Genomic DNA, 14,317 nt, shown 5'->3' with positions numbered 1-14,317 from the left:
AAAAAAAAAAAATTCTGTATGGGAGACTAACTTGAAATGTAAACTTCATTTAATTACATCAATTAAAAAAAAGAAAAGATGAGTCGGAGTAAAAAGGAATGATTTACACATTTAAAAATCATGGAAATTCAACTAGGATAAGGGACCCAAGCAGAGTAGGGAGGAGATGGGGGCAGTGACAGCTGAGCCTGGTGCATACTTCTGTCCCTCTCTCAGGGCTGAAGACTAACATGAGGCTCAGACACCAAGGAGCTTAAGTCAAGACCATGGCACTCAGACCTAGCCTCTCATCTAGACCCTCCATTGAGTCTGGGCTCCAAGAACTCAGGGGCCAAAGCCATCCTCCCTTCCAAGGAACTGTGTTAGAGGCAGGTCTTCAGTCTTAATCAGGCTAAGTTTTTTGAGGGGCAGGAAAGAGTGTGTGGGAGGCTGAAATTAGCTAGATGTCCATTAAGCAGGGAGGGCCATCTTCTTTTTAAAATTTAATTACTTTCTGAAGTAGAAAAGCAAAATGGCTCAACATAAAAGTTTTGAAAAATGTAGAAATAAAGAAAAACAATTATCCTTAATCCTTTTAGACATGTTTGGGAGCATTTTAGTAGGAAATCCGGTGACTGGCTTGTCACAGGGTAGCAATGGCCTTGTGAATGTACAGTGTGAGCATGATGCCATTTCTGGAGCAACATATGCTGGTCACCTTCGATGGGCATGGCCTTGATCCAGGCACCCTGGAGAGGCATGAAGATTGTGTATCAACGTGGTACAAGATGAGTCCTTGAGAGAGGCAGATATTAGGTGATGGAATTCAGAGGAAGAGAAGATGATTCTTAACTGGAACCCTCAGGGAAGGCTCAAAGGCTTCCATTTGAGTTGTACTTGGGAAGTTGAGTAAGGTTGGGGATGACCGACTGAGGGAACAGAAAGTTCAGAGAGATGTGAAAATATGGCATGTGTATGTGGGAATGATGTGTTTGATTGGAATGAGGGATTGATGGAGGGAGCAGTAGTGGGTAATAAAAATGGAAGAAATCCTCTAGAACTAGATTGAGAAGAGCCTTGACTGTCCCACCAAAGAGTTTGAACTTCACCTGATGGGCAGTGAACAGGCTGTAACAAGCTAAGATTTCCAAGATTAATCTTTCTGGAAAGTGTCAGGTAGATTGTTATAGGGAGAACAGGAGGGGAAGGCTGTTGTAGGGGTTCCCTGGTGGGAGGTAGTGAGGGCGCCTGAACTGTGACATGTTGCAGTGGGGGTGAGGAGGGAGGGTAGAATGAGAGCTATATTGGGTCCAGGTACCTGGCAGTAGCGTTGCACCATTGACAGGGGCATGGTGTGGCCCAGGAGAAGATGAGGAGCAGGGAGTGTCTGGGGCAGACAGGGTTGGACACAGTGATTTGGGAACCAGCCACACAGTCCTGGCTGAGGACGTGAGAGCATCAGGGTAAGGGCAGAGGCCTGAGATCGGTCCTCTGGAGTCCCTGAGGACAGTAGGGTGGGGGAAGGGATCTGACAGCCCCCTGGTGTACAGACGGCAGGTGGGGAGGTGGATGGCTGGTGTCCATTCAGAGGTGTTCTGGCTCTACTGACTTGCCCTCTCTTCTGACTGTGTAGGTGTAGACGGGGCGCTGCCTGCAGAGCAGGTCCTGCCAGCCGTGCTGGAGAGGATGCCCCCGTGTCCGTGATGGGCTGTGGGACAAGCAAGGTCCTTCCTGAGCCGCCCAAGGATGTCCAGCTGGATCTGGTCAAGAAGGTGGAACCCTTCAGTGGCACCAAGAGTGATGTGTACAAGCACTTCATCACGGAGGTGGACAGTGTTGGCCCTCTCAAAACTGGGTCCCTGGCAGCCAATCAGCACGCACACCCCTGTCCTGGTGCCCCCACTACTGGCCACACAGAGCCTCCCTCAGAACCGCCACGCAGGGCCAGGGTAGCCAAGTACAGGGCCAAATTCGACCCGCGTGTGACGGCCAAGTATGACATCAAGGCCCTAATTGGCCGAGGCAGCTTCAGTCGGGTGGTACGCGTGGAGCACCGAGCGACACGGCAGCCATATGCCATCAAGATGATTGAAACCAAGTACCGGGAGGGACGGGAGGTGTGTGAGTCGGAGCTGCGTGTGCTGCGGCGGGTGCGTCACGCCAACATCATCCAGCTGGTGGAGGTGTTTGAGACGCAGGAGCGTGTGTACATGGTGATGGAGCTGGCCACTGGTGGAGAGCTCTTTGATCGCATCATTGCCAAGGGTTCCTTCACTGAGCGTGATGCCACGCGGGTGCTGCAGATGGTGCTGGATGGCGTCCGGTATCTGCATGCACTGGGCATCACACACCGAGACCTCAAGCCTGAGAATCTGCTCTACTACCACCCGGGCACAGACTCCAAGATCATCATCACCGACTTTGGCCTGGCCAGTGCCCGCAAGAAGGGTGATGACTGCCTGATGAAGACCACCTGTGGCACACCTGAGTACATCGCCCCTGAGGTCCTGGTCCGCAAGCCCTACACCAACTCAGTAGACATGTGGGCTCTGGGTGTCATCGCCTACATCCTGCTCAGTGGCACGATGCCCTTTGAGGATGACAACCGCACCCGGCTGTACCGGCAGATCCTCAGGGGCAAGTACAGTTACTCGGGGGAGGTGAGTCTGCCCTGCCCCAATTCTGGGGATGTCAGGGAGGCCCCTGAGCCGGGGGATGTATCCTGCAGCTCTCAGTCAAAAGGACGTGCTCTGTGGGCCATACGCAAGGGGCCAGGCGGGTGATGTCAAAATGTCCTGGCAGGTATTTGAAGGAGGTGTCACTTCTGTTTCTGGGAAGGCCATCTGGCTGTGAAGTGAATGACTGGTTAGGGTGGTGCTAGGTCCTGTTCTAATCATGTCTATCCTCACATCTGTGCAGAAAAGTGAAGTGCCAGCAGGGCTCTGTGTCAGGGAGTGGTAGAGGCCTGTGCTTCTCAGACTTTAATGTTCGTATAGATCACCTGGGGATTGTGTTAAAATGCTGATTCTGAGTCAGTAGGGCTGGTTGGGGCCTGAGATTCTGCATTTCTAACAAGTAGTCAGGTGATGTTGATGCTACTGGCCTGCAGACTTCACTTGGAGGAACGAAGGTTTAGGCAAGTGCCATAAAAGTGGACTGGGTGGTCAGAGGGTTGGAGAAGGTGGGACTTGGGCTTTGGAGAATGGCCAAGAGGAGTCAGATTGGGAGAAGGGGGATGGCATCTGCAAAGTTACAGGACTGAGAAAGCAGGAGGCTGGCTTGGGGCAGTGGCTTGAGCAGCAGGTTCATATGTAGCTGAGGTCAGACAGAGGATCTTGTAGGGGCACCTGGGAAATTCAGTTGTTCTTATATAGGCTCTGGAGAACCACATGAGGTTGCAGCTGAAACTGAAATTTTAAGATAGATCTGTGGGTGCCTAAGGTTGAGAGACTGGCATCCTGGGGTTAGTAGGAACCATGTCCCCCTGTGTTTGTCTTGGGCAACAGGGCCTGGAATGAAGTCCTGGCTGTAGGATGGGTCCAATAGGGACAAGGGGCAAGCTGGCTTAAAAGAGGCTTGCCAGGTATGTCCAGATACTTGGCTGGATGGGGTGGGGCAGGGGCGCCATCACCTTTGGGGCCTGGGGTATTCAGAGTTTCTCCCTCTGGCTAAGACTGGTATGAATAAAGGAAGTTTTCTTTCCTCTTCCTACTGCCGTCAGGGACTGGAAAGGTATGTGATTCCTATCCAAGAGGCTCCTCCACCAGCTTTTCTTGTGATGCTGGAGGAGGAAAAGCTTAGCCAGGGCATGTCAGCCCCAGCCCATATTGGAGGCAACGAAGCATCAGCTTGGCAGTGCTTCTGCAGGAAAGGAGCTCTGGCTGTACCCCCTTTCTGGCCTTCCAAACTCCTGGTGGATTGGCCTTGGTGAAGATGTAGTGGCTGGCCACAGATGAAGGCAAAACTGGGGCATTCTCCACCTCTCCCCTAAAGTTTCTCACATTTTCTTCCTGATTCCAAATGGAATCAACAAAAACAAATGCTGACTGGCAGGAAGCCCAGGCTGTGGTTGCGGTGGTCACAAAGGACACCATCTGGCTTACACTCTGGGCTGGGTCTGATTGCAGGTCAGAAGACCCAGAATCCATCTTACAGAGGCAGTTGCTGTGCCAAGGCTCTGCCTGGCTTGCTGTGTTCTAGGAGCCCAGCCCCTGGAGCTCTGAATGGTGCCAGGCTGTTGAGGGTCCAGCTGGTGGGGGCAGGGGGCATCGAGTCTAGCTATGGGAAGGAGGTTTCCATAAAGTGCTGACAGAGGAGAGACTTCCCAAAATTCTGTAGGTTTGCACAAGAGTTCCTGATTCTGGCAGTTGTTGATCAGGCAGTTTATCTAACTGGAACTTGTAGAGTCTTGCTAACTGGCCATTGATTATCTGGGGGTGGGAGAATGACAAATGAATGGGGTGGGGAAGGGATTCAGGCTTCCCACTCCTACTCTAGCCAAAAGACTGGGTCCTGAGAGTCTTCTTCCCACCCTGCTAGAATCACAGGGCATGAGTCTGGGGGGAAAGGGGTACTACCCAGCCTTCAGTGCCCAGTACCCTTCACCTAGAGCTGAAAACATCAGAGTCAAATCACTGGTCGACCCTGGCAGCACTTGTCTGTTACAGGAGCTTGGCTGACCCTGAGAACAGATTCCACTACCCTCTGAGGAGGGCTCTGGGTTGGGAAGGATTTGTCTGGGGTGTTTTCTGGGTAAAGGGCCCTCATCATTAGGTCAGGCTCTCTGACCTGGGGACCAAGCATCCGTCTTTCTGTTCAGCTTCTAGTCCTGCCTATCCCCAAGTGAATCTGGGGAAAACGCAGAGAGACCTAACTGTTCCCCATGCCCACGGAACCAGAGATTGCCTGGGGAGAGAGAACTAGGAATAGGAAATGGCCACAGACTGAACCCATGGGCCATGGGCCATGGGCCATGGGCCTGGGCAGTCTGGACCATGGGCTGTAGGACTCAGGCCAGGCTGCTGGGCTGGCCCCTTTTCTTAGGGCTGGGCCCTGCCCCGCCCTCCGTCCAGCCATCTGCCTTACACTGTGTGATAGTCGTTTGTCCATGTGAAGGCCATCTGAGTCAGCAAGGCCCTACCAGAAAACCTGAGATCATGCCCTGGTGAGAGGGTGTTGCTGTCAGCTCCTTGTGCAGATGAGGGACCACCCCTTCTATGCTCAGCAGAGTTTGGAGGGGTATGCTTCCTCACTAGAAAGTAAGTCTCATAACACTGGCTGCCTTTCTAGGGGCATTGTGTCTGTTCCCCTCCTCCCTCATAGTGGTGTCTCGTGTATACCAGGCCCTGTGCAGTGTGTTTGTTCCCTGAGGGCTCCATCCATGCAGCCCCTGTCAGGCTCAGTGGTTTCTGTGGACTTGAATTGAGGGCTTCCTGCAAGGGGTGGGTTTTGAGAAAGAGGCGACTCAGAGTAGGCGATCTTGCTGGCTGTGCTCCAAAATAAATAGGAGGTTGTTTGGTGCTGCGGGGAGTAAAGGGCAAAAGTTGAAGAGGCTGGGGACAGGCCTGGTGTTCCTTAGTGGGAGTTGTGTAGTGCTGGGGACTGCTTAGGGATTTGATGTGTTAGGTGGGAGGGAGGGAGCCCTCTGGGTTCTTGATAGTGAAGGGATGCTGCAGAAAGTGTTGTAGGAGGTTAGCAGGAGGAAGACCCCCTGGGGGATGCTGGAATAATCCCAGCTTGGGGTGAGGATGCCTGGCCACCTGGAGGTGTTTAGGGAAAATCAGGGATTCAGGAGAGTGGGCTCCACATGGTGCTGTGTGAGCTGTAGTTTAGGAAGAGAGGGCGTGTGGGGGACTTGCAGCTCTGCAGGAGGAGCAGCCACTTGCGAGGGCAGATTTAGTGTTCCAGGCTGCCCTTGTGCCCAGAGAGTATGTAGAGCCCTGCTTTGACATCCCCAGTGGACCCAGTGGTAGAGGAAGCACACCAAGTTGTTTTTCCTTTAGCACCCTGCCCCACAATACTGATCCTGTAGCCTCCAGCACAGGCCCCATGCTTGCCCCAGCCCCTGCACTGCACAAGCCCCAGGTGTCTAATCTCTTCACTCCTCACTAAGCTTTTACTCCCAATGTTGGTCTCAGAAATTTGACCAACTCTAAAAGGTACAGTTCAAAGGTTGCTTCCTACCGAATAACGCTGACCACTGCTATTGTCTAGGTGCTGTACATCCAGCATCTCTAGTCTCCACAGCAATCCTGCCGGGTAGGTGTAATCCCCATTTTACAGATGAGGAAGCTACGGCTAGTGAGGTTAAGTAACTTGCCTTTGATGTTACAGCTAGAGGGTGGCAGGTCTGAGATTTGAATCCAGGCTGTCTTGGCGTCAGAGTTCTTGGCCTTTCTTGCAGTCTGCTCTCCCTGACGTATGAGCCTCAGCAAGTGTTGGAGTCTTTGTTTCAGTGCTTTCTCGGCCTGTTGTCTGTGGACCCATCTTTCTTCACTGGTCTGTATAGTCTTTGAGGACACTGTGTGTATAGATATATAAGCTCTCTGCTGTTGGGTCCCAGACTGTTGGGTGCACATTAGGTATTTGCTGGAATATTTGCTGGGCTGAACTGGAGTATTTTACAAGTGCTGACTGTGAGGAGGGTTTTGTCTGGCTTCTGAGGGAGGTACCGATGGTTGTTGGTGCTTGTTGAGAAGGGACTCAAAAGTGACTGCTGGCAGACAGATGGGGCTGTCCAGGCCAACTGGAAGTGCTCTCTTCTGGGAGCTGGACTCCAGGTTGGGGAGTCTGCTGAAGATGCACTTAGCAGGCTGCTGGCCAGACCTGCCTGGGGACACAGGCAAGAAAGGGGTTTGAAGTCCCGGGGTGGATGTGCTCTTCACTTCTTAGAAGCAAATGCAGGAATCTTGGAAGAAGAGGTAGTGTTCAGAAGGAGAAGCCTGTGGCAGGCTCTCTTGAGAGAAATCTGAATTTTTGCCCAGTGACTGAAAATACTGGAGTGGAGAGGGCCAAGCTATGGTCATACTGGAACTGGTAGGGAGACAGAGGTTGGTCAGGTGTGAAGAAGGCCTTTGGGAGCACAAGAGCAGTCTGAAGACAAAGAGCCACCTGGAGGGAGTGAGCTTTCTGTCACAGGAGGCCCCGGGAGGGCTGGGGGTGCTGTTTCTAAAGGAGTGACAAGGAAGGTGAGTCCTCATCTTTGGACTCGTGTTAGGGGACTGTAATGTGCCCTCCAACTCAGAGGTTCTGTGATTCACTTGACATGAAATGTGACATCCCTGGCCTGATGCCATTGCTTTTGTCAAGAGTTCTATTCCTAGGGCAGGATATATGGAGAAGTTCTGGGAGGACTGATAGCAGATTGATGGATGCATCAGCTGCTTTGCCATCTGCTGCATTTGGCAGCTGTAACTGTTGTCCTCCTCTGCTTGGCCAGTCTCTGAGCTGTGGGTGCACCCAGCAAATTGCACCAGGGCCAGGTGGGCCAGGGCCAGGCTCTCAGGGCAACTTGTTCTGGAGAGTGAGTACTGCCACAGGGGCCAGAGTGCTGGTGGGAGTGGAAGCCCACTCCAAAGTCCATCTGCCACTCCCTGGAGAAAGGTGTTGGTGGGAGGGGGCTTCCCAGGGGTAGGTCCCTGGGCTGCAGGCTGACCATTTGTCCACTTGGGGCCGGTGCACATTCAGGGGCAGTGAGTTGGGCCGTCTCGTAGCTCTGATAGCCCTGCAGTGGGATGGTGTCCAGACGCAGTGCTGACATTTACATTCCCATTTCAGCTCTTCCCTTGACCACCTCCTCGCCATACTCTTCCCCACTTTTTAAAGTGACTATGTTGTTAGTTGCCATCTACTACTGCTCCTTAGGGTTTTCAAGGCTGTGACCTTTCAAAAGCAAATCACCAGGCCTGTCTTCTGAGGCACTTCTGGGTGGGTTTGAACTGCTAGCCTTTCAGCTGATAGTTCAGTGCTTAACTGTTGGTGCCACCCATGGCCTCCACAAAGTGACTATAATCCTTACCATTCTGCTCTGGGGTCTTGAAGATAAAATGAGGTGGCAGAGGGTGTGGCATGTCTGGGTGATCTCCAGGTGAAGGTGGCCAGTGTCTGTGAGGCTTGGTCATGCAGCCTGCTCCCTATGCTCTGACTCTTCAGTTTTTATGCCCCATATGCCACAGGTATCAATCAGGACGATGAGTAGGGATGAATCTAACTCCCTTGCTCCAGAGCCATGGGGAGAACTACCCATGGACTTGGGCAAGCTGGGACAGGACGTGTATGGTGGCAGCAGAGCGGAATGCAGGGAGGCATGTAGCATGTTTCCTGGCTCATGCTTTTATTTTGCTGGTTGCCTTTATTGGCTCAGCTGTCCTGCCTCCAGTCTGGATGGGCTGTGATGGACCCATCAGCTCACCACTCTTCCCTTGCTGCCCCTAATCCCAGAGTCAGAGAATGGCTTTCCTGTGTGTCTCAATAGCTGACAACAGAAGGAGACGCAAATTGATTTAGAATTTTTCTTTGCTGTGAGGCAGCCTTAAGCCCTTCTTCCTTGCACCTGCTGGTAGTGGCTGGATGTCAAGTGCTGGATGATGAAGCTGTCTGTGTGCGAGGGTCCCATGAGGATGACAGATGCCCCCATACCTGTGTGGGCAGGTTGCCTCCATCAACAGAACTTCTGGTACACAGTTGGTGTTCAAGGGTTGCATCTTCCTCTTCAATGCAGGAGCAGAAGCCCTCAGGCCGAGTCTCTGACAGGTCACTGGGAGGTGGCTGGTTTGGCCCACTGGGTGTGGGCAGTGGGCTCTCATTGGTCACTGTGGTTGGAGACTTGGAGGAAGGCAGGGTGACTCCCTGGACAGCAGCTCGGGAGTCTGTTTGAGAGGGCCACATGGGGACAGGAGGCAGGCTCTGAGTGGAGAGGAGCAGCAGCCCCTCATGTGCCACTTCTGGGCTACCACCTGGCTCCCAGAAGCCCTGTCCTCCAGGCATCCCTCTGCCATTGTTCGACTTACACACTCCCCGGATAGTACTACCCTCCTCTGGTGTGGCAGAAACAGTGCCCATCCAGCCACACTGCTGCATTTAGCCGTTCCTACAGAAGCGCCTTGCTCTGACCACCTACATCTCGTTAACCAATGTCAGAGCTGCTTTTCATCACTGCTGTTTCCCACCCCCACCCTATCCCCTGAGCTCTCTCAAACAAAGGGGGTACATCATGGATTGTGTTCAGAGCCAGCACTGGCACGCCATCCATCCTCTCCCTCTCCTGCTCTTCTCATTGTGTGTCTCCACCTGGATAGCAGTGCCCTTTCATAGGCCCTCTTGTCCCTTTGGAAGCTGCCAGGGCTGTTGTCTCACCCACATTCTGACCTTTTTTAGATCTGCTGATAGCCTCCCACACACATCCCCTCCTGCCTCCTCTGAGCTGGAAGCAGACTGTCGGTTGGACAGGATGGTTAAAGGTGACCTGGTCCAACTACCCCCACCAGCTGTGCCTCTCCAGTCGGTTCTCCCATCACATGAGGTCACACTGTCTGTCTCCCCATGGAAACATGATGCCCAGAACTGCACTTTGCCCCAGTGTGGCCCTGCACCTTGGAGCAGAAGGCCAACTCACCTTCATCACTTCTCTCACCCTGTCATCCATGTTCATCAAGTGCCTACCCTGAGCTGAGTCTGCTCAGGATCCCAGGGACACAGACCATGAGAGACAGGCCACAGCTGTAGGTGAAATGCTAACAGTCTGTCTTAGTCTCTAGTGCTGCTATAACAGAAATACCACAAGTAGATGGTTTTAACGAAGAGAAGTTTATTTCCTCACAGTCAAAGTAGGCTAAAAGTCCAAATTCAGGGCGTTAGCTCCAGGGGAACGCTTTTTCTCTCTGTCGGCCTTCTTCTCTTCGGTGTTCCCCCGGACTAGGAGCTTCTCTGCGCAGGGTCCCCGGTCCAAAGGACGTGCTCTGCTTCTAGCACTGCTTTCTTGATGGTATGAGGTCCCCAACTCTCTGCTTGCTTCCCTTTTCTTTTATCTCTTAAGAGATAAAAGGTGGTGCAGGCCACACCCCAGGGAAACTCCCTTTATGTTGCGTTGGATCAGGGATGTGACCTGGGTAAAGGTGGTGTTACAATCCCACCCTAATTCTCTTTAACATAAAATTACAATCACAAAATGGAGGCCAACCACACAATTCTGGGAATCATGGCCCAGCCAAATTGATACACACATTTTTGGGGGGACATAATTCAAACCATGACACAGTCTCTGAGGCTACAAACTCCCTGAGAAATTAGAATGGATGGAAAATTTTTTTTTTCCTCTCTCTCTTTTAAAAAGCCAGGTTGGGCCCTGCAAACCACCTGGCCTCAGCAGAACCTATGAGAGGGGATAGAAGAGAGACTACTCTGGAGCAGGTTCCTAAATTCAGAACCTTCCAGGGCTGCTCCAGGATGTTGTTAAAAACAGACTTTACTCGGTTGCTGGCACAGGCTGTTGACATCTTCCTGTTTCCAAAGCGAGCAAGCAAAACCCTTCCTGACTCTGAGTGGCACCTGTCTCACTACTGTCCCTCTTCTTCACTTCGTGGGCCCTGGGCAGGAACAGGTGGGGGCACAAGGTTTCATTGTTATTCATCTCAAGTTTCAGAATGCAGCTTTATTAACCTTGAAGTTGTCATGCCTTTTCTCATTTTTTGTCTGCTTTTTCTGCCTCTTCTTAAACTGCATTCTCTTTCTTATTTTTCTCCCTCCAGGCTCTCTCCCCCTATATCCTTCTCTTTTTCTGCTGCTTGTCCCCCACCCGCCCCCTGCTCGGTCGCAGGGTGGTGGATTCTGTCTGTTCTGGAAGCCCGGGCAGCAGGATGGTGAGTGTGTTGACCAGAAGAGGGGATGCTGCCCCCACTGCCACACAGGGTCTAGTTCTGCTGAGTTTTTCAAAACTTTTTTCCTCGTGGGCAGCATCAAAGTGTGGTATTCCTGTTGTCATACTCTCCTGAGTAAACCTGAAGCTCCATTTCCCAGAATTTCCTGTGCCCTTTTCCTTGCTCTCATTCAGGCCCACGTAAGTACCGGAAGGAGGCCTTTGAGGGTTGGAATATGGGTCTGAAAATACATCTTGAGACAAAACTGGGGAAGAAGTGAGTCATGGTAGCAAAGCCCAGGTTTCTTTCCTCCCTTCCTTCCCCAGCAGCTCTTTGGTGGGACCACCTTCTCTGCCAGGGCACCTTTCCCAGAGTCATCATGGGCTGGATAAAGAACCCATGGACATCAAGAGGTAAAGTCAGCTTACATTCTAGATGATATACTTCTGTTTTTCTTATGCAGCCAAGTGAAGAAGAAAGATAGAGAGGCATCTTCTTAGAATCCAGAACTTTTAGAAACTGGAAGGGACTCAGAATTCATGACTTTCAGCCTCTTTATGTAAAAAGCGAGGAGGCTATAACTTCTCTAAGGTCACACTGCTTGGTGGCATCAGAGGTAGAACTAGAATGCAGGTCTCTGGGCTTGCAGTCTGGCACATTAATCTGTCACCCAGACTGCCATCCAGAAGAGACACCGGGCCTGTCTCTCCCAACCTCACTGGCGAGTGATCAGGCCCACCTACCGGAGGGTCTAGGGCAGGGCCTGGGAGCTGGGTTTGCTACTAGAAGGAAGCAGCTTCCTCTTTTCTTTGTAGTCCAGGCCAGGGAGCTGGCTCCTTCCTTTGCCTCCGTAGCACCTGGGCGCAAGGTAAGGCTACTGGTAGTGGCTTGGGTAGTGTTCTTACGAGGCCATTATGACATTAGAACTAGAGCAGCAGCATTGGGAGACCTGAGTGTCTGGAGGCAAAGCCATGGACTGACATTTTAACAGTCTGTTTCTCATGCTCCTTTTGAGCCCTGTGCTCATGTTAGCCCAGAAGCAGGTGGAAGCCTCTGGGAGACTGACCAGGTGGTACCTGGGGCCTGTCCCTTCTATCAGCCACCTGAGGCCCATGTGTGTCCCTGGTATATTGAGGTAAGAGCTCTGTTCTCCACCCAGAGCCAGCACTTTTGGAGCAGAGGAAAACCAAAGGGTGTTTTTCTCATGCCCAGAATGCTTCCCGGTCACCAGCCATAGGCTGACAGACACAGTCACGTGGCTCCAGATGCCCAAGCATGTTGAGGAAGCAGGTGGGTGGGTCTGCAAGTATTGAACGCTTTCTTAGGAGGTGCTGAACTGGACTTGAGGTCAGAAGCGTGGCCATGGGTGAGTGCAGGAAGCCTTCTGTTTCCTTCCTGACCCCTGTTGGAAGCCTCAGCAGGGTTCCTGGTGGCCACTGTTCTGGGAATCAACTAAACCCCCGCCCTGCTGTCAGTGGGCTTGGCAAGGACCTTTCAGGTTGCACCACCTTCCTGCTGAACCTCCCTCTGCACACTCTCCAGTTCACCAGGGTTAAGTTGGGTGCCACTGGTACACCTAATTCTCAAGCCAGGATGGCTTGAGTCAGAATTGGCTTGGGGGCCCCACCTGGCCCAGCTGCTCACAGCTTTTCAAGGATGGGGATAGCTGGGGCTGCCTGTGAAGGCTGGGCTGGCCCTCAGACAAATGAGTCCTTCGGCATTCTGCACACAGCGTCATGTCTGTGGTAATTGGAGAGGCAGAGAGTTTGGAGGAGTGGGAGGGGCAGATCAATCCAGCTCGCTTTGGCACTGACCGCCTGGCCATTCAGTGAGCAGCAGGGGTCAATGCCTGGTGTGAGCCTGTGCCACTCCGGAGATGGAGATGCTTAAGTCCACGTGGTGCATCTGGTAAGAGGCCCATCCAAGACTGCATCTCTGTAGGGGGTGCCACTGGCTTAGAGCTGTAGGTGGCCTTGGTTTGGCTGGGTGTGGATGTGAGTGGCAGAACCTCTGATCCATCATGTTCAGGTTCCTGGCTGGTGCACCCAGCTTCACCACCATTTACTCCATCCTCTGCAAAGAAGGTGCCCCTCTTGTGTTTTGACTTGACCAAGAAGTAGGGGCCAGATCCTGGTCCCAGCCCTGTATGGGCTAGCCCAGGCTGCCAAGCCTGACTTGGGGCTGTACCGCCAACAGGCCAGGCTGCAGTGTGTTCCCCAGTTATCTCGCTTTTTCTTGGTGACCACAGAAAGCCAGGCAGGGCAGCATAGGTATTCTCATGACCCAAACCGTTCAGATCTAGGTTTGCTATGTCCATCAGGGGCCCTGTTGGGCCTGCTTTTTTCTGTCTCTCGAGTGATGGGTGTGACAGTGAGTGTCTGGGATCTTTACTGATTAGCCCCTCCCAGTGGCTTCTTTTGGTCTGGTGGCAGCAGCAAGCCATGGGACTTTCTAGAGTTGTGAACCAAAAGCTGCTGTGGCAACTATCTGGTCTAGTCACTGCATGCCAGCCTGGGTACTGAGCCGAGTTATGCAAGCCCTCAGGGATGCGGACCAGGCTGCTGGGGTGGGGGGTAGGCAGCTGTGGCTCCCTGGGTCCCCTCACAGCTCTTGGACTGCAAGGTGTTCATGGGCCCCCCTGACTGCCTTCTTCCTGAGGGCCAGTGTCTCCCCGGGACCCCTGCAGACTGGCCCATGGGCATAGGAACCCTGTCAGGTGGCTGTTTGGAAATGTGATTTCCCTGTTGCTTTCTTCTAGCACAGCTTGAGATTTGCTTTCCAAAGGGCAGATGAGCAATAGAAAGTCACAGGAGCAGAAGTGAGGTGATGGAAGTCAGAATTAGTGAGCTTGAAGATAAAGCACTTGACACCAACTTATTTGAGAAAAATCAGATAAAAGGATTTTAAAAAATGAAGAAACCCTAAGAATTATGTGGGACTCTATCAAGAGGAGTAACCTATGAGTGATTGGAGTGCCAGAAAGGTGGTGGGGGGGTGGGGGATAACAAAAAATACAGAGAACTGTTGAAGATGTGTTGGCAGAAAACTTCCCTGATATCATGAAAGATGACAAGATATCTATCCAAGATGCTCACTGAACCCCACATAAGGTAGATCCCAAAAGAAAGTCACCAAGATGTAATCAAACTTGCCAAAACCAAAGATAAAGAGAGAATTTTAAGAGAGGCTAGGGATAAACGAAAAGTCATCTACAAAGAAGAGTCAATAAGAATAAGCTCGGACTACTCAGCAGAAACCATGCAGGCAAGAAGGCAATGGGATGACATATGTAAAGCCTAGAAGGAAAAAAACTGCCAGCCAAGAATTATATATCCAGCAAAACTCTCTCTCAAATATGATGGCAAAATTTGGGCATTTCCAGATAAACAGAAGTTCAGGGAATTTGCAAAAACCAAACCAAAATGACAAGAAATACTAAAGGGAGTCCTCCGGTTAGAAAATCAGTAACATCAGGTAACAACCCA

The 14,317-nt window shown here is 52.0% G+C and overlaps 1 protein-coding gene across 1 annotated transcript in view; it reads left to right on the top strand.

Moving 5' to 3' along the window:
• Positions 1 to 14,317, top strand: part of PSKH1 (protein serine kinase H1) — a 27,254-nt gene that overhangs the window by 9,453 nt on the left and 3,484 nt on the right. Inside the window, exon 2 of the mRNA XM_004371471.2 lies at positions 1,613 to 2,639. Coding sequence (XP_004371528.1) covers positions 1,683 to 2,639 — 957 coding nt within the window. The 5' untranslated portion in view covers positions 1,613 to 1,682. The remainder of the gene's footprint in view (positions 1 to 1,612; positions 2,640 to 14,317) is intronic.

Source organism: Trichechus manatus, unplaced genomic scaffold (genome assembly GCF_000243295.1).
Source record: "Trichechus manatus latirostris isolate Lorelei unplaced genomic scaffold, TriManLat1.0 scaffold00014, whole genome shotgun sequence".
Lineage (NCBI taxonomy): Eukaryota > Metazoa > Chordata > Mammalia > Sirenia > Trichechidae > Trichechus > Trichechus manatus.
This window is presented reverse-complemented; position numbering and strand designations above follow the sequence as displayed.